Here is an 18,215-nt window from a genome sequence, read left to right as displayed (position 1 = left end):
GGCGGGCGGAGCGGGGCGGGCGCACCGGGCCCGGCTTCCGTGCGCGGCAGCGGCGGGGCCGGGGTGTCCGTGAGCGGCCGGGCGGGCCCTGCCCGGGCTGGAACCGCGGCGGCAGCGTGGCCCCGGGAGGCCCCGGCGGCCCCGGCCCTGTGGGGACGCCCGGCCCTGCGGCTGGGGTTACCTTGCAGGAGCCCTCTCGGCAGCGAGGTGACCGCGCCGCGTTGTGCGAGCCGGAGAAGGCGGGATGAGTAAGAGCAAGGACGATGCTCCGCATGAGCTGGAGAGCCAGTTCGTGCTGCGGCTGCCGCCGGTAAGGGCCGGGGGCAGCGGGCCGTGTCACAGGCCGCGCCGGCGGGTACCGGGCTGAGGAGGGGCTGGCAGGGGGCCTGAGGTGAGGAGGGGGAGACATCTGCGGCCTGGGCAGCCTAGGGCCACCCGTTTGGGCAGATTTTCCATGGCCTCCGCTTGGGAGGAACGGCTGCACACAGAGCAGGAAGCTTGGAAGACAACTGAGAGGGTTGGGGAGGAAAGTTGTGCAAGTCCAGAGCTTTGGCGGGTGCTGGGTCTTCAGGTGCCGTGGCCCTCAGCACAGGTGATGCTATGTGTTAGGTGCTTAAAGTGAGCCTGTCCTGCTGAGAGCCCGAGGGGAGCTGTGACAGCCCCCCGAGCTGTGGCCCGCTGGCAGGGCGCCTGTGGCAGCCCCTCACCCCACCGCACTGTCGCAGGGGGTGAAGGGCACTGGGAATAGCGGAGCCACAGGGTTAACGCATGATGTTGGGAGAAGGGTACAATCCTCACTGACCCTTACATTGTTTTTCTGCATCGGGGTGGCGGGGGGTTTAAAGCTGGGTGGGTTGAACAGAAGCCTTAAGCGGTTTTCAGGGAAAGTGCACGCTGTCCTGATGTAGGTCTGTTCAACCTTCCCAGGAATATGCCTCCACTGTGCGGCGGGCAGTACAGTCCGGGAATGTCAACTTGAAGGACAGGCTTACCATTGAGCTACACGGTGAGTGAGCGGCATTGGGGCATCTTAAAACTCCTCTTGACTGTCCACAAGTGAAACTGTGCAATTTGCATGCATTTTCCTGTGAAATTCCCTCTGCCCAGGAATGTATTGCTCAGTTTAATTGTTGAGTAACCGCAGTAACCTGTCCCGTGGCTTTCCGCAGCGGATGGGCGCCATGGGATTGTCCGTGTAGACCGGGTGCCGCTGGCAGCCAAGCTGGTGGATCTGCCCTGCATCATTGAGAGCTTAAAAACCATTGACAAGAAAACCTTCTATAAAACAGCGGATATTTGCCAGGTATGGGCTCTCCTTGCCTGCCCCAACAGCTTGATTCCTTGCTCCCCTCTCCAGGAAAATCCTTCTACACTTTGGCAGCTAGACACTCTGTGTAATGGGGCGAATTTCTGTATTCTCACAGTATTAGCAGTTTAAAATTCCCCACTCAGCTTGGTGTGGTGTTCAGAAATCCTGTTTCTGAAGCATGAAATGTGATGGTCCTTGTAACAGCTTAACTGCTGCTGTTAGATATAAACTGAGCTGAGCATGAAATGTTGTGGTTTTCATATCCCATGCCCATCAATCCCTTTGGCTCACAACATGCAGTGGGCATCACTATTCATTTTCCAGAAAAGCTTTCACATCCTTTTGTTCTTATGATAAGCACCCTTTGTGTTTTTGTGGGGATTCCAGATGCTGGTTTGCACTGTGGATGGTGATCTCTATCCGCCTTTGGAAGAGCAAACTGTGAGCACTGACCCCAAGGCAAACAAGAAGAAGGACAAGGACAGGGAGAAGAAGTTCATCTGGAACCATGGCAGTGAGTATAGAAGCTGTGCCAGAGCCCTCCATCCCGTCATCCCAGTGTCCTCACAGCTGTGCAGGGGGGGCATTCACCACTGCCGTATTCCAGCTGGGCTGCTGCTCTGTTTTCAGTGCGCTCTCTGTTCCTGAAGGGAGCATCTCCCTTTTGGCACGCAGCTCTCCTATTAGACCGTCTGCCTGACATGTGCAATCTGTTTCCTCTGTCACAGTCACTCTTCCCCTGAAAAACGTACGGAAGAGACGGTTCCGGAAGACAGCTAAGAAAAAGGTGAGTTGCTTCTCACACAGGTGCAGGTGCAATAACTAAGGGATAGGAAGGCAGAGACATTAGAGCTGTAACTGTCTATTAGTCCAGAAAACATGGAACTTCACATTGCTTCACATATTTCTGTGCCTGAGATGAGTATGAAGGGAGGGTAATGGATTTAAATGCTGCTTTGGGTGCTTCCTCCATGTTTTCCAAGATGCTTCTGAAGGGAGTATCCTCTGTGCAGAGAACTGCTGGACTCCATTCCTGCTGCTGCCTTGCCATAGCATATCTCATCCTGCTCATAGAGAAGAAAGGAAAACTTGCATGGAAATGAGGCATCACTCATTCTTGTTTTCCCAGCTGAAATCTTCTCTCTATGCAGGGCCTGTTCTCTTCCCCAACAAGCAACACTACAAATAGAATAACTGTCATTTCAGCTGAGGGAGTGACAACAGATGGAGCTCAGATACTGTCTCTGTGCATATGCACAAGCCAGGCAAAGTGTTGGGGAGACGCAGCACCATGAGGCTTGGAAGTCTTGTTCTTCTCTGCTTTGCAGTTTCTGAGAACAGGATGAAGTGCTATTTTGCATGACATTTGAGAAACAGATTACTTGAGACATTCTTACAGACTGTAGGAGAAGTTTGATGTCACTGCATTAAGATTTCTGGCCAATTTAAAAGTGAAAAATGAAACCTTCTTTTGAGTGGGATGGGAAGGAGTTGAGTTGACCATCCATCAGGAAACAGCACCTCAAGGACTTTCTGCATACACATGGAAAGTCTTATTTCATAAGTAGTGTAAGTAGAAAAGTGAGAGAATACAACCCACCAAGCAGCTCTGTACAAAAAAGATAGATTGCTTTCTGGAGGTGCATAAATCACTTTCAGAGTAAGCATGAGCAAAGGCTGAGCAGAAAGCATAAGAGAAGAGAGGCTTGAAGTAGGGCTGTGGAGGGTTGGAGTTGACCAGCAGCACGCACAAGGCATTTAACAATGTCTCTGTTCTCTTTCCCCTCTCTGGCCCAGTATATTGAGTCTCCTGATGTGGAAAAAGAGGTGAAGCGTCTCCTGAGTACAGATGCTGAAGCTGTCAGTGTTCGTATCCTTTTAGGAGAAAAAGCGTTCCAGCTGGGGACAAGACAAGGAGATAAGCACACAAGAGGAACTGAAGTTTTGGAGCTTCATCTTTGCCTTGTTCAAAGCTCATTGTTTCTTCATAGTGACTTACCTTGCAGACTATACTGAGCAGGAACTTCAGTAACAGCAGGGGGTTATGTTACTGAACCACAAAAGGGGGCTGGGGTGTTCATCCTGAGTATCCATAGCTGCAGGGCCAGGCTTGTTGGAGGGGCAGTGATCTCCTGGAGTTTTTAGCATTCTTTTGTTGTACTGCATCTTTCATGTTCTTCTTTTTCCCTTAACTTGTCTGTTCCTGCTCTCAGGCTGGGAAGTCATTGCTGAAGATGAAACAAAAGAAGTAGACAACCATGGTTCTCTCACCAGCCTGGACATTTCCTCCCCAGGGATGGCGGGACATAAGCAAGGCCATGGCTCCTCAGGTACAATGGGGAAGGCTGTTGTTTTCTTTCTAGCCACTAAGTAATCAGTTGGGTCCATTCTGTCTGGGGTAAGCCCTAACCAGAGTGAAGGAGAGAGGGTGTTGAGACAGGCACCCTGTACTGACATGGTCCCTGGCAGGCAAAGGGTGCTAGTAGGTCATCAGCTGTGTTCTTCCTCTTCCCTTTTGCACCCTCCTAGAACATGATGAACTGCGGGAGATATTTAATGACATCAGCAGCAGCAGCGAAGATGAAGATGAGAGGGATCATCATGATGACGAAGACCTGAACATCATGGACACTGAGGAGGACTTGGAGAGGCAGCTGCAGGACAAGTTGAATGAGTCTGATGGGCAGCAACAGGAGAATGAAGGGTCCAACCAGATAGGTGAGTGGGTGGCAGAGCACAGCAGAACCACTGGGGTGCTAAGCAGGCTGTGCTGCCCAGCTCTGCTGCCGCTCTGGGTCTGAGCTCACTCTCTCTTCCAGTCACGGGGATCCAGAAACAGATTGACAACCTGAAAAGTAAACTCCAGGAGACCCAGGACAGGAGGAAGCGTCAGGAAGATCTCATCATGAAAGTGGAGAACCTAGCCCTCAAGGTGAGAGCTCTCTAGGGGTCTTTTCAAGTCTTCTGCTTAGCACTGGTTTGCCATTAGATTCAGCAGACTGATTCAGCTGCTGCCTTGGAAAAACCAGAGGCATTTGCCTGCTGGGTTAAAAATAATTGTGGTGTGACCATACACACTCAGTGTTTCCCCATGGAGGCAAAACAATCCATAAAACTGCAGGAGATAAGGGACTGGCTGTCAGTGCAACTTGGGGCTTGCTGCACCATGTAACATGTGCCAGCACCCATTCAGCTGAGAATACACTGGTAACTGTGGTCTGGCATATTTGTCTCTGCAGACCCGTCTCCAAGCTGTGCTGGATGAGTTCAAGCAGCAGGAAGAGCGAGAGAAGCAGCAGGTGAGGAAAATCCCACAGTGGAGTGAGAAGTACTGGGGCACAACACGGTTCTAGGCTTGGCCTCTGACAGTTTCCTGAATCTTTGCACCAGATTCCTTGAACCCCGGTATTACGGGTCACGTGTGGATGTACCTTGTCTGTAGTTGCATGGAGCTTCCTGAGGGACGAGGTATAGGAACTGCAGTTGATTGCAGCTTTCCTTCTGGAGGAGCAGTAAGCCAAGACGTTTCTAGTCAGCAGTCCAAGGCTGCTAGGATTGCTGCCTGGGGTAAAACATGACACAGAAACCCACTAGCACCCATATACAAGGAAGGCAGTAGCTGTAGGATCTTGACAGGTTCCCTGCCTAAGCGCTCTGCTGAGTTTCAACCAGGTACCAAGGCAGGAGGTTCCCACTCCCAGGTTCCTGTTGTGTGGCTTCACCTTGTGAAGCTGACTTCTGTCCCAGAGGTACCCAGGCACAGCTCCCCGCGACGTACAGGCAAAGCAACCACTAGTGCAGGTGGGAAGGTGTGCAGAAACACAGAAGTGCTTGGGTTGGAGCTGCCAGGAGCCCTAGCCGTGCCTTACTGTAATGCCTTGCTCCCTTTTCCAGATGATGTCCCTGCAGGAGCAGCTGGAGTCCCTCATGGAGAAGTGAAAAGTGAGCCTTTGTACCCGTGAGCAGAGCTGGAAGTGTTGTTCATCTGCCATGCTCAAATCTTTGCTCTAGTCACACACCTTTGCTGCCAGATGTGCTGCTGGGCAGTGCTGGAGGCTCTGTGTCCAGAGCTGCTCTTGCTTATGTTGTCCTGGGCTTGGCTGGTGGAACTAAAGGATTGTAAAGGATCATCGTGCCTGTGAGAGTAGCCAAAATACGGGGTTTACGGTAAATATTCAGCACCATTCTCCCACGGGGGTTTGCTTTTCCCTGGGACAGTGCAGTGCAGCTTTCTGCATCTTACTGACTCTTGGATTTGGTAGCCTTGTAGGAACTTGTTCATGTGTTTGAGGAATGCTTGTGTCTGCAAACGAGACTCAATAAAGTACCATTTCCAGCCCTGGTCTGTTCCTCCATGGTCTCTGGAGCACAGACTAGCATTGCCTCCTGCCTGGTTATGCCTGACAGCATACACAGCCCCTGGCTTGTTCTCACACCAGCATTGCTGGGCTCCTTTGCTGAAATGCTCCATGCATGGCTGGGTCAAAGGGAGACTGTGTGTGAAGGGGACCCCATGACCTGTCATTCTGTAGAAGGAACAAGGCGCTCCTGATCAGGGGGTTTCTTTAATTCCTCACAGACTAGGCAGGCAAATCCCAGATTAACCTGGCAGGGTGGAAAGAGGATTAGAAAGGCAGTTCCAGAATGTGACAGAGGGTACCACGGGCTTCAGTGAGGGTGTGCCACGGCAGGACACCTCTCTTTGCAACACGGAGGGCAGGAGAAGGGGAGAAGGCTTCCAAGCTCTGCCTCCAGCACGGAAGGCAAAAGGCCAGTGGCACCCCTGGGAGATGACATGTGTGTCCAGATAGTCAAGAAAGGGGGATACCCCGAGGAAGACGTGGAGCTCGGGAAGGGCCAGAGTGCACCTGTGTGCATGTGCCTGTGACCTACTCCTGGGGGCCAGCAGGAGCAGCCATGGAGGAAACCTACCTGCTGAATGTGGAAGGGGTCAAGAAGAAGATTCTTCATGGAGGCCAGGGGGAACTGCCGAAGCTGCAGGATGGGAGCAAGGTAAGTCACCTTGGTTGTTAAACCAGAGCCCTAGAGAGGAGTGGGTCCGACACTGCCATCCCTGCCCTTTAGAGTTAGTCCTTGATCAAAAGCCAAGCTCCAGGTCTGTGGTATGGGGAGGTGCCATCTCCAGGAGATCCTTCACAAGGAGGTTGCGGGACGGGCTGTTTTGGGCATAGGCAGCTACACTGTCCTCACAGTGACAGCTGGCGTTGCCCACTGCCTTCGCCTTGCATTGGTGCTGTTAGCCGGCTCCTGCCTCTGTCCCGGTGCCATCAGAGCTCAGCAGCCACGATGGGGTGCTAGAAATCTGCCTTTCCTGACATGTCAAACAGGAGTGAGAGGTGCCAACGGGGAGCTCTTGAGGGTTTCTGAGATTCCCTAGCCTGTGGGTATGGGCAGATCAGCGTGGGTTCTGCCAGGTCCTGGTGCATGCTGTGGGAGCTGTCTGTACTGGGTTATAAAGGGGGATCCAAAGAGAGCAGCAAGAGACAGCACTGATGGGCGTTAAGACGCTCCACCATCTGCTTGCTGTCTAAGGCAAGTGGGTAGGAGGCACAATCTCCTGCTGCAGATGGAGAGCTGCCAATCAAACCAGCATGTCGCTGAGAGCAGGCTTGGCCCTGCATCCTGGCCTCGTGGCAGAGGGATTTGGGGATGGAGGGCCCTCACTGCGCTGCCTGCCCCAGCTCAACACTGAGCTTTCTCCGGGGCAGATCACCTTCCACTTCCAGACGCTGAAGGATGACTTCGAGCGAACAGTGATCGACGACAGCCGGGAAGCTGGCATCCCCATGGAGATCATCGTGGGCAAGATGTTCAAGCTGGAGATCTGGGAGACGCTGCTCAGCTCCATGAGAGCCGGGGAGGTGGCCGAGTTCTGGTGTGACACCATCGTGAGTGAGGGGCCCACGGGTGCCCACTCCCCTCCTTTCTGTAGAGCCAGGGCATAGTACCGTGCACCCCAGAGATGCTCCAGCCTTGCCTAGTGCAAGCACAGGGGGAACAGGTGTCACTTAGTCATGGCACCAGAGGGGCTGCCCCAGAGGAGAGGGGTGCAGGCTGGCCTCATGCAGCTGAGTGGGGTGCTCCCCCTCCTTGCAGCACACAGGGATGTATGCCCTGGTGTCCAGGGGCATGCGGAGGATTGCGGAGGGCCGGGACCCCCTGGAAGGGCAGAAGCACCGCTGCGGCATGGGCAACATGTTTGACTACCACAGCACAGGCTATGATGACCTGGATGAGCTGCAGCGGACACCGCAGCCCCTCATCTTCATCATGGAGTTGTTCCGGGTAAGGAGGAGAGGCAGGGATGGCTGCCAGCGCAGGGGTGGCCGGGGCAGGCAGCTCAGCTCCTGCTGCCCGTGCAGGTGGAGGAGCCCTCAGCATACAAGCGTGACACTTGGGCCATGAGCAAGGAGGAAAAGCTGATGGCAGTGCCTGTGCTGCACAAAGAGGGCAACCGCCTTGTCCTCCTCAAGGAGTTTGGGCAGGCAGCAGCAAAGTACCAGGAGGCTGTCATCTGCCTGAGGAACCTCCAGGCCAAGGTGAGCAGGACCTGGCCCCCTCCTGTCAACCCAGCCTGATGTTTTGCAGCAAAGCACTCCCCTGTGGGCCCTGGGTGTGCAGGAGGGGATGGCCACAGCTGTGAACTACTCTCTGTGGCTTCCTGGGGCAGGAGAAGCCTTGGGAGGATGGATGGCTGAAGCTGGAGAACCTAGTCACGCCACTGGTGCTCAACTACTGCCAGTGCCAGCTAGAGCTGGGCGAGTACTACGAGGTGCTGGAACACACGACAGAGCTTCTCCAGAAACACAATGGTACCTGTGCCCTGCATCCCATGCCCCCCTGGGGCCTCTGTCCTCTAGGTCCCCCATCCATGACAATGCTCATCCCACATCTGTCTGCCTGTGATGGTACTGTGATGTCCACTGCAGCACCTGTGTCCCAGGTCCCCCTGCCCATATCCCTGGGTCCCCCAACCCATGATGGTACCTGCACCCTGTGTCCTCTAGGTGCCCCTGCCCATGATGTTGTCCCATATCATTTAGATCCACCTTGCCCATGATGATCCCTGCACCTCATGTCACCTGGTTCCCCCCAGGGGTACACGCACGGCCCAGGTCCCCCTGCCCCTGATGGTACTCCCACCTACAACTGAGTCCACCCCATGTTCCCCTGCCTCTGATGGTACCTGTGCTCCAGGGCCCCTGGGTTCCCAGGGTCCCCAGCTCCTGTGGCTGGTCGCCCTGAGCTGCAGGACCCCTACTGGGGGCTCTCCTCTCCCGGCAGACAATGCCAAGGCCTATTTCAAGCGGGCGAAGGCCCACGCTGCTGTCTGGAATGAGCGGGAGGCACGGGAGGACTTCCTGCAGGTGGCTCACCTTGACCCTTCCATGGCAGCCGCCGTGAAGAAGGAGCTGAAGCAGCTCGGGGAGAGGATGAGGAAGAAGCATGTGGAGGATCGGAAGCGCTACCAGGGGCTTTTCCAGGGGCCACGGGCCAGCAAAGGGCAGGAGAGCGGGAAGGTGGGTGGTGAGGTGATGCTGCAGGAAGAAGCACCCCAGGGTGAGGTTGGGGTCCTGGAGACCCCTGGGCAGGGGGAGCAGGGTGCTGAGACCAAAGAAGCAAAACAGCCATGGGCAAACCAAGGAACCCCTAGGGCCGGGAGTGAAGGTGCAGTGCCAGGAGGAGAAGCAGCCCAGGGACAGCCTGCGGGGATGGAGTTGGGAGCAAGGGATGGGCTAGGACTAGGGGAAGAAGCAAACCTGGGCACCTGTGGGACAAAGCCAGAGAGCTGGGGAGCAGAGGAGGAAGATGAGAAAAAGAAAGAGGGGGAAGAGAGGCAGAAGGCGGAGGATGAAGAAAAAGAGGAGAGGCAGGACAAAGAAAAGGTAGAGGCGGTGGAAGAGGAAGAAGAGAAGGTGGAGGATGAAGAAAAAGAGGAGAGGGAGGATGAGGAGAAGGTAGAAGAGGTGGAGAAGGAGGAACAAGAGGAGAAGGTAGAAGAGGTGGAGAAGGAGGAACAAGAGGAGAAGGTAGAAGAGGTGGAGAAGGAGGAACAAGAGGAGAAGGTAGAGGATGAAGAAAAAAAGGCGAGGGAGGATGAAATCATAGAGGAGAAAGTGGAGGAGGACAAAGAGGAAGAGAGCCCAGCAGCAGAGGTGCAGAAGGAGGAAGAAGAGGAGGTGGAGGATGAAGAAGAAGAGGAGAGGGAGGATGAGAATGCAGAGGAGGAGAAAGTGGGGGAAGATGAAGTGGAAAAGAGCCCAGCCACAGAGGGGGAGAGGCTGGCTGTAGGGCAGTGTGGGGCAGCAGCGGCGGCAGGGGCAGCAGGACTTGGGTGGGGGCTGGAGTGGGGAGCCAGTGGGGCAGAGGGAGCTGGCACAGGGAGCACGGCTGGGGCAGAGGGACAGGAGCACCCCCCTGCCCCATTGCAGCCAGGGAAAGCGGTGATGCACCCCCAGGGCAACGCGGCGAGAGCAGAGCTTGAGGCCACAACCCTGGGGCACAGCCAGCCCTGAGCAGGGCTGGTTACCGCTGCATGGGGGAAAGGCTGCCGGGCTGCTAGCGGGCAGGCACAGCACAGGCAAGAGGTACCCTGTACCTGCTGTACCCTGAGAGGGAGCGCCAGGGCTGGGGACTGTCCCCGCAGTGACACGGGAACAACGCTACCCTTCACCCCACCGCCGGCACCCCGGCCCCACTGCGCAGCAGCGCCTGCTGCCTCCCTGCCCTGCCTCATCAGCTCCAGCGCCTTTCAGCTGGGTCCCGCTGAGCTTTGCTGGCTCAGAAATAAAAGCTCTTCCCTGGCAACATGTACTGGATTTGTTCCTGGACGTGACCGGCTTCCCTGATGACAGCCCATAGCTCCTGCCTTGCCCTGGAGCCCACAGTGCAGGGATGGGGATGGAGCATTTTGCTCTACCCACGAGAGGGGGATTTAAAGAGGCTGCATTTCACCCCCATTTGAGCTCCTGAACCTCTCCCACGTGAGACCTGTCCCTCGATGTCCCTGCAGTAGCACCGTGTCAGGCCTTTGCCCAGCACCGCCAGCCCTTCCAGACAGCGCTGAGAGCAAGTCCAGCCCTACAGGTCCCCGTCCTGGGCAGGCTTCTCCCCAGCGGAGGCTGGGCTGTACCCTGTGTGGTGGGGAGGGCCCGAGGCCCCCTGGCCTTGCCCCAGGGTAGTCCTCAGCTGAGTCCCTCGTGTGCCACAGAGACACACGGGCAGCGCTTGGGGCACGCGCCTCTGGGCGCTGGAGACCTGATGGGGCTCCAGGGAGAAAGCACGGAGGGAGAGGGCTGCCTGCCCAGCATCCCACTGCTGCCTACACCCTTCCTGGGGCTGAAGGATTTCCTACGGCAGAAGTTCCCAGGCAAGGAAGAGGGACTGTCCCCACACAGCTCCTTTCCCAGCCCCCAGGCTGCTGTGTGGCCCTGAGCAGACCTTACTGGAAGAAGATGAAGATGGTGCTCAGGAGACACACCTGTGTCTGGGGAGCCCAGAGCTTTGGTCACAGCTTCTGCTCTGCCTTGAATGGCGTGGACAGTCAGGGTGATACAAGGGACAGGGACACCCATGTCCCAGCAGCCCTGCAGGAGCGATGCCAAGATGGCACAGTGCTGGGAGCTGCCCTGACTCAGCCGAGGTGCACGGATAGAAGAGGCCAGAGCACCAATCCAGGTCTCAGTATCAATACAAATTTATTCTCTTTCCAGAGCAGAGATTGCATGAAGCAGCAAGGACAGCAGCACCACAGTACATGGTTACCAGAGCGTTAGCCAGCCTGCTCCCCTCCCTGCCACATCCTGGCTCCCAAACACAGCCTGAGCACCCAGCCTGGCCGCCGCTGCTCCCTGCCCTGGCACTGGGGCCAGCAGCTCTGCCCTCATCCTGCCTTTTCCTTCCTCCAGCTCCCCCCAGGCTGGGTACTCCTGACCTCACGCTCAGGCCAAAACTCCGCTCCTCCCCACACTCCCCCCATCCTGCCACTGGGATAACAGGGGGTCCAGCCAGGTCTTGCAGGCTGGCACATGGTCCCTCACCATGGTCACACAAGCAGCCTGACACAGAACATGCTTACAGCCAGCCTAACACCAATGCCACCGTTACTGCACTCCTGCTGCTCACCCTGGTGTGAGAGGGGTCGGCAAGGACAGCAGCCCGTGCCACTGTTAACGGACACTGCAGCACAAGACCCCAGACACCTGGCTGTAAGGCTCACACCATCTCATCCCCAGTGTGGGCACTGCTTTGCACCTCTGCCAGCACACTGACCGCACAGCCGTGTGCCCCCACACGCTGCCTTGGTTTGGATGTCCCCAAACAGCTCACCACCACATCCCGTCACAGCCAGCGACAACAGCCCCGTTCCTGTCCTCACAGCAAACCCTGTTTAGGGCAGGCTGCTGCTTCTTCACACCTGCATGCAGCCCTGCCTGTGCCCTGCCCTGCCCTGCGAGCTCAGGAACCTCTTCCCTCCGCAGCCCTTGGCCCCAGAGCACCGGAGCCGTCTCAGCCTCGGCTCTGGGGCACCCCACGGCACATGACTCTACCTCCTTCTCGACATAACACAGCATGAGACAGACAGCCTGAGGGAGCCTTTGGGACCAGGAGCCACCACTGAGCTAGCCTGCCACCTTTGAAGAACAGCCTCCCCCACTGCCCAGTGGGACTCACCTGCTTCCAACGAGTGGCTCCAGCCCCTCAACCCAGCTCAAATTGGGGGACAGCAGCAGGGAAGCTGATCCTTGAGGGTGGCAAGGAGGTGCCCTGTGTGTCCTGCTGCCTGCCCACACCACTATGCTCCTGCATCACAGCCCAACATCCTGGTGGCCCCAGGGCTGGAGAAACCCCTTCGTGCAGCACTGTGGGGATGGGCAGCTGCAGGAGCCAAGGCTTCCCAGGGATGGAGCCAGGCGCAGGCAAGACAGGCTCTCTGTGCCATGGCAAAGGCACAGCTCCCCAGGAGATCAGACAGGATGGTACCTGCTGCCAGCCCAGCCCTCCACTGAGCTCCCCTCACAGCAGCCCTGCTCCCAGGCAGCATCAGCAATGGGGAAGGTGCTGGCCCCCGTGGGAGCAGATGCTGGGCTGGACTGAAAGTGAAGGGCAGCTACACTTACAGTATTAGAATTTAATGGAGTGAGTCCATGAGAGTATTTAAGTACAGAATATATATATAATATATATATAGAAATATATGCAAATTAAATGATAAGGCTCTGTTATAAAGACCCTCTCAAGATAAGGCTACTAGCTGGGCTGAAGCTCTAACATGGACTCATCCCTACCCCATAACCTCGCAGCCTCTCCCCACCAGATGGTATGTGCCTGTCTGGCTGCAGAGCCCTGGGTGGCAGAGTTCAATCTGTAAGGCTGGCAGCTGGATGCTGTTAGAAAGAGTTCTTTTAAAAACTGTGTGGCTCCAGGAGTGCTTGTGTGCTGATACAGGAGGCCCCTGGACACAACTGAGGAGGAGCAGGATGCTGAGCTCTGCATCCCCCGAGGGCTGCGGCAGCAGCCCACGAGTGCTGAGGAGACAGGCAGTTTTCACAGCTTCAGTTCTTCCTTCTGAACCTTTCCACCCAGGCTTGGACGCTGTGGCCGAGTGGCCGAGCCAGCCTCCTGGGGAGTCCACAGTCCTGCTCCTGCATGACCTATGATCCCCTGAGATCTTCTGGAGCTGGCAAGCATCCTGCGTGACCAGCTTGGAGGAAGTCTGTGCAAGGTCTGCTGCAGCACAGGGAGCATGGCAGGGAGAGGAGGGGGAGGAAAGTAGCTGGTTAGGAAAAGCCTCTGGCTCACAGGAGGTGTTAGATAAGGGAGGTCATACCTGAAAAAGAAATGGAGAGGTCAGAAAAATAGGACCTGGAGCCACCTGGTTAGCATGGACTTGCTGCAGAGCCAGAATACTGCTCAGGAATAGCAGAAGGTGGGTAAGGGTCTCCATGGGCAGAGAGGGAAGGTCTCCCCTGCCTTGTGTTAGTGCTGGCACCAAGCAATGTCTCCTCCCGGCACACACACGGGCAGCCTGGGCGAGGGACTGAGCGCTGCTCGCAGGCTGGAGCACAGGGGGACAGCAGAAAGAGCAACACCAAACCCCACTGGGTGAGCGGAGTGCCGTTCACCATGCACCCCCCAGTCCCCACCCCTGTGAGCAGGTAGGAGAGCTGGCACTATTGCTTCCGTTTCAACAGGTAACTGGGGCCTCAGCCTCTCTTGGAGAGGGGTCTGGACAGGGACAAAGCAAGGAGGTGGCTCAAAGAGATCGCTGCAAACTCGGTGGTGGCAGGTCTGTCCATCTTCGCAGCGGGGAGCCCCGCAGGGTGCAGGATCCCAAGGAGGGGAAGAGGCTGCCTTGCAGCTCGCCTGGGGGAATCTAGTTGGTCCGTACTCTTGGCAGCTCTGACGGTCTCTCCTTGTAGGTGCAAACCCGCCTCCTCATTCTCTGTGCCCAGGGCACACACCAGTCCTAGCAGCGCCGCAACATAGCTCTTGGCTGTAGGCACTACAGGCGATCAGCGGTCGCAGGGAAGCTGGGATCGGGGCAGGGCTCCGTGGGGCAAAACCTCATCAGAGGAAGCAGGAAGAGGCCAGAGAGGGGGATTTCACTCTAGTACCTCGAGAGTTGGGGAAGGCGCTGCGCAGCTTCTCCATGATGTCTTCCAGGCACACGCTGACTTCCTGGGTTTTGGCTTCCACCTCATCTGTAGCGGGAAAGAGGAGAGGGGGTGGGGTGGTGATCAGGCTCTCTGGGCATCCACCTCGAAGGCCACCATCTCTGCAGGGTGGGCACAGGCAGCTCCCTGCAGCATCGAACCAAGGGACTGGGGCGAGAGCTCAGCCCAGCCCCAACCCTCACCTGCAGCTCTAGTGTCAGGGGTGCTGTGCTCTTTCTCCTTTGCCTGGCTGCCTTCAGACTGATGGGGAGATGAAGCCAAGGAAGAAGCTGCTGACCCGTTGGCATCGGTCTCTGCTGGAGGCTGGAGAGAGGAGGAGGATTGTCATGATCCTCTGTCCTCGTCCTCCCCTGCTTCTGACCATCCCTTTCTGCCACTGCCCCAGCTCTGTTACGGCAAAGCCCACCCCAAGGATCCTCGCTATGGGAAGAATACCTGCAACAGCAGCTCCCTCAGTCGGTGCAGCTGGGACTCCAGCTGCTTGTTGTGGTCCTCCAGGATCTGCATGCGGGTCTCCAGGCGGCTCTTGTGCTGCCGAAGGATTCGTGCCTCTGCCAGGAGCTCATCATTACGTGGGTCTTGCACTGATTCAGGAGAGCCTGTAGCCAAGGTTGGAGACTCTACCGCCTCATCATGCTGCCATTTCAAACGCCTCAGCTCTCCCTGGAGGATCCTGCAAGATAGCCTAGGTCAGCATCACCACTCTCCTTTCTAGAGACTGCTGGAAACACCCGACAGCTGCATACTGGGGATGGCCCATGACTCAGAGACAAAACACCCCTGGAGGCTTTGCCACATGTGAAGCTTGAGGACCAGCACACTCCTGGACTTTGTCCCTGCATGGCAGGGTGGCCTGCCTGCAGCCCTAGGTGACTGCAGAGACATGCAACTGCTCCCTAAGAGGCTAAGAACCTAAGGGCAGGGAAAGCATCTCCTGAGCTGATCTGCCTTGCCTAGAGCCTCACTTCACGTGGTCCAGGGCAGCATCACCACTGTTTGCAGGGGCTCAGCGACAAGGGAGACAGTAGTGCCCTGGGGTCACTTCAGCCAGTTTGGCGTTCAGGAGGGGAACAGGTTCTGGTGACAGGGGCAGAAACATTTAGGGAACAGAGTCTTCTCCCTTCCTCAGACAGCACACCCTCACTGAGTGCTCCCATGAAGGTTTTAGGGCTCCAGTGTAGACACCCTCTAAGCAAGCCCACCCAGCTTCTCCAGTCCCCACCTCCAGCCCCAGCAGCTACCCCTGGCTCCACTCTGATCTCTACCAGGCTTCTCCAGTCCCTTCCCCTTAGGCTATAAAGCCCACTTTCAGAGCTGCCCATGCTCCTACCTGTTTTCATCCTCTAAGTGGGCCAGGATTCGCTCCAGCTCTCCCTTGTCATCCATGTTGAGGCTTCCTGGAACCTGCTGGCTGCCCCCAGGCTCTCTGTCGGTGATGGGGCTGGAATGGCGCAGCAGGTACTGGTCCTCATCCCTGTTGCAGCAGGTGGAGAAACACCTTAGTAAGGAACATCAGTCTCACGGGAGTTGCATGCCCTTGGGGAAGGGCAGTTTGGAGGAAGGTGATTTCATATGGGAGCTTTTTTTGGCTGCTCCAGCTCTAGAGCTCAGAGCTCAGACTCAAAGAAGCTGGGAAGGAAAACATTTCTGTGCCCTGCCTAGGCAGCGATGGAGCCACAGAAGCCCTGACTCCGCAGAAAACAAGGAGAAGGGAAAGGGGGCAGAACTCACAGGCTATCATCAGGGGACAGGCTGTCACTGAAGAAGGAACAATTCTGGCTTTCCATCTCTGCAAGCCTGGAGGAAAGGGAAACAGGTTTGAGATATGGTCAGAGACAGCCTGAATGTCTCTCCGTGCACCCTACTTACAGCAGCCCCCACAAGACCCCTCTCTGACAGGGCTCCCAGCTGGCCTGCACCAGTCTGCCCCTCTTTACAGGCTCTAGAGAGTTTTGCCTTTTTATAAAACAAAGACACTGCTGCTCTGGGGTGACAGTCTCTGGAATAAAAGAGCTCTGCCATGCAGCTGGCTCAGCCTCCCCTCGCATAAGCAAAGCAAAGGGGTGAAAGGATACCAGCTCCAGGCTAGGGTCTGAGCTACAGGCTCCCCGTGCTCCTCAGGTCCCTGCTCTGCCTGGACCCGTGGCGAGGGCAGAGGCATTACAAACCACAATGCAGCAGCAATGGCAAGCATGCAAACGGCACTGGTGAGCACGCAAGCAGAGCAAGACACTGAGGGATCTGCCTGGTGACAATCCAACCAGCAGCTCAAACTGGGAAGAGCAGGAAGGTACATGGAGGCTGCTTCATCACTAGGAAGCTGTCCTGGTCTCAGCTGGGATAGAGTTAATATTCTTCTTATAGCTGGTGCAGTGCTGCGGTTTGGATTTGGTGTGAGAACCATGTTGGTAGCACACTGATGGTTTTAGTTGTTGCTACATAAGGTTTAAACTAAGTCAAGGACTTTTCAGTTTCTCAGGTCTTGCCAGCGAGAGGGCTGGAGCGGCACAGGAAACTGGGAGGGGACACAGCCAGGACAGCTGACCTGAACTGGCCACAGGGATATTCCGTACCGCAGAAAGTCATGCTCAGTATATGAACTGGGGGGAGCTGGCTGTGGCCTGTCAGTTGCTGCTCGGGTACCGGCTGGGCATCCGTCAGTGGGAGATGAGCAACTGTATTGTGCATCACTTGTTCTTTCTCCCCTCCCTTTGGGTTTTGTTCTTCTCCCCTTCTCCCTCCTTTTCATAATTGTTATTATTAATACTATTGGTTTGGTGGGATTTCTCCTATTTTAACTATTAAATTGTTCTTATCTCAACCTTCAAGTTTTACATTCCTTTCCAATTTTTCTCATCTTGGAGGGGGCAGGGAGTGAGTGAACGGCTGCGTGGTACTTAGTTTCTGGCTGGGGGTTAAACCATGACAGACGTCTGCTGTCAAATGCATGGTGTCTGCTGCCAACTTGTGTGGCATCAGCCGTGGCCCAGGCAGGTTTGCCTGGCCCTGCAGCTGCCTCTTCCCAACGGCAGAGCCAGGCAGTATGATGGGAAGCGTGGAGGGGGGTGCAGGCAGCAGGAGCTCACCGTACATCTGCCCCAAAACCCCTCCACACCCATCGGAGTTATGCTCCATGCCCTGGTGTGACAGTGGTGCCCAGTGGTGATACCTGCTGGCAAAGTGCTCGATCCGGGAGTGGGTATCGGCATGTGGTAACATCGGGGAGGAGGCTGGTCTGGAAGAGATGCACAGTGGTCAGCAAGGCTTGGCTGTCCTCACTCAGAGTTAGGAGCTAGAAAAGACTGCCCTGGTCTCACCTGGGCTGAGAAGAGCCAGGGACAGGCTGGAAAGGGAGGCTGAAATATCTGCTTCTGCAAGAACTCGGTGCCATATCACCCCCAAAGCAAGTGCCCCATTCAGCCCTCCCACAGGAGCCCTGTCTCACAGCTGAGATGCTGCTTCCATCTGTGGAGCCCGCGTATCAGGCAGGGTTGAAAGACACAGCCAACTCACGTCTCTGAGAAGTCAGCCTCGAGTATGGACTGGACGGGCAGGTAACCTCTCTGTGGGTGCTTGCTGAAGTACTGCTTGGACCGAAACTTGTTCTTCAGTGTTGTGGCAAAGTCTCTCATGTTCTCGCTGGATGTGGTCTGCAGCGACACAAACATTACCAAGGTGTTGCTTAATGAAAAGGGGGATGAAAAGGGGGGATCACAGGGCAGCATCCGCAGGAAAGAGGTCTCTTCAGTCTGGGCACAAGCTCCACAGAGGAGGCAGACACAAGTGAGGAAGCAAGGAGGGCACACGGCAGCTCTGTCAGCCTGGCACGGGGCCTGGCACAAGCCAAGCTGGGCACTGGTGCATGCCATGCATCCCGCTCTCCGTGAGCCCCAAACCAGCAGGGACACAGGCAACTCCCAGCATGCGGACGGGAACAAAACCATACAAGGGATCTACTTCTGGGGCTGCACCAGCCTAAACACGGCCAGGCTGCTGCTTTCAACAGGGACCTGCTCTGAGTCAAGGCCCCCCCAGCCCAGCCCAGCCCCATACCGGGGTGTAGTACTCCATAATGGGGTAGTGCAGCTTGTTGCCCTTGCTGGCTCGCCCGGTGAGGAAGCAAGTCTGGCAGATATCCACATTGAACTGCTTCAGACTCCGATACCTGGAGAGGTCGAGAGGCCATAGGGAGGCAGAGTCAGCAAAAC

At 56.2% G+C, this 18,215-nt stretch overlaps 3 protein-coding genes across 8 annotated transcripts in view; 2 read left to right on the top strand and 1 right to left on the bottom strand.

Annotated features, from left to right (window-relative positions):
* Positions 1 to 37: 37 nt before the first annotated feature.
* On the top strand, positions 38 to 5,651 carry TAF7L (TATA-box binding protein associated factor 7 like). Its single transcript, XM_080365537.1, has 11 exons — positions 38 to 310; positions 928 to 1,006; positions 1,170 to 1,303; positions 1,697 to 1,823; positions 2,038 to 2,096; positions 3,107 to 3,179; positions 3,523 to 3,639; positions 3,839 to 4,027; positions 4,129 to 4,241; positions 4,549 to 4,608; positions 5,204 to 5,651. Exons 1-11 carry the CDS (start codon positions 245 to 247, stop codon positions 5,246 to 5,248), a joined length of 1,062 nt encoding a protein of 353 aa, XP_080221663.1. The 5' UTR covers positions 38 to 244; the 3' UTR covers positions 5,249 to 5,651.
* Positions 5,652 to 5,778: 127 nt separating this feature from the next.
* LOC308053786 (aryl-hydrocarbon-interacting protein-like 1) lies at positions 5,779 to 10,884 on the top strand. Of its 2 annotated transcripts, XM_080365493.1 has the most exons (7): positions 5,779 to 6,322; positions 7,039 to 7,218; positions 7,427 to 7,615; positions 7,693 to 7,869; positions 8,001 to 8,142; positions 8,615 to 9,246; positions 9,304 to 10,884. In XM_080365493.1, exons 1-7 carry the CDS (start codon positions 6,227 to 6,229, stop codon positions 9,844 to 9,846), a joined length of 1,959 nt encoding a protein of 652 aa, XP_080221619.1. In that variant the 5' UTR covers positions 5,779 to 6,226; the 3' UTR covers positions 9,847 to 10,884. The 2 variants fall into 2 exon arrangements, with proteins under 2 accessions (XP_080221619.1, XP_080221618.1); XM_080365492.1 differs by having other exon boundaries at positions 8,615 to 10,884.
* A 125-nt stretch (positions 10,885 to 11,009) lies between these two features.
* DRP2 (dystrophin related protein 2) overlaps positions 11,010 to 18,215 on the bottom strand; it is a 42,656-nt gene continuing 35,450 nt past the window's right edge. For 4 of the 5 annotated variants that reach the window (XM_080365484.1, XM_080365485.1, XM_080365487.1 and 1 more), the window contains 8 exons: positions 18,061 to 18,172; positions 17,521 to 17,657; positions 17,177 to 17,242; positions 15,739 to 15,804; positions 15,338 to 15,481; positions 14,443 to 14,680; positions 14,190 to 14,310; positions 11,010 to 14,034 (listed from right to left, as the gene is read on the bottom strand). In XM_080365484.1, coding sequence (XP_080221610.1) covers positions 13,901 to 14,034; positions 14,190 to 14,310; positions 14,443 to 14,680; positions 15,338 to 15,481; positions 15,739 to 15,804; positions 17,177 to 17,242; positions 17,521 to 17,657; positions 18,061 to 18,172 — 1,018 coding nt within the window. In that variant the 3' untranslated portion in view covers positions 11,010 to 13,900. The remainder of the gene's footprint in view (positions 14,035 to 14,189; positions 14,311 to 14,442; positions 14,681 to 15,337; positions 15,482 to 15,738; positions 15,805 to 17,176; positions 17,243 to 17,520; positions 17,658 to 18,060; positions 18,173 to 18,215) is intronic. The other variant, XM_080365486.1, reaches the window with a different exon arrangement.

This window comes from Falco punctatus (genome assembly GCF_963210335.1).
Source record: "Falco punctatus genome assembly, chromosome: 15".
NCBI lineage: Eukaryota > Metazoa > Chordata > Aves > Falconiformes > Falconidae > Falco > Falco punctatus.
Note: the sequence above shows the minus strand (reverse complement) of the source record. Positions and strands in the feature narration are given on the sequence as shown.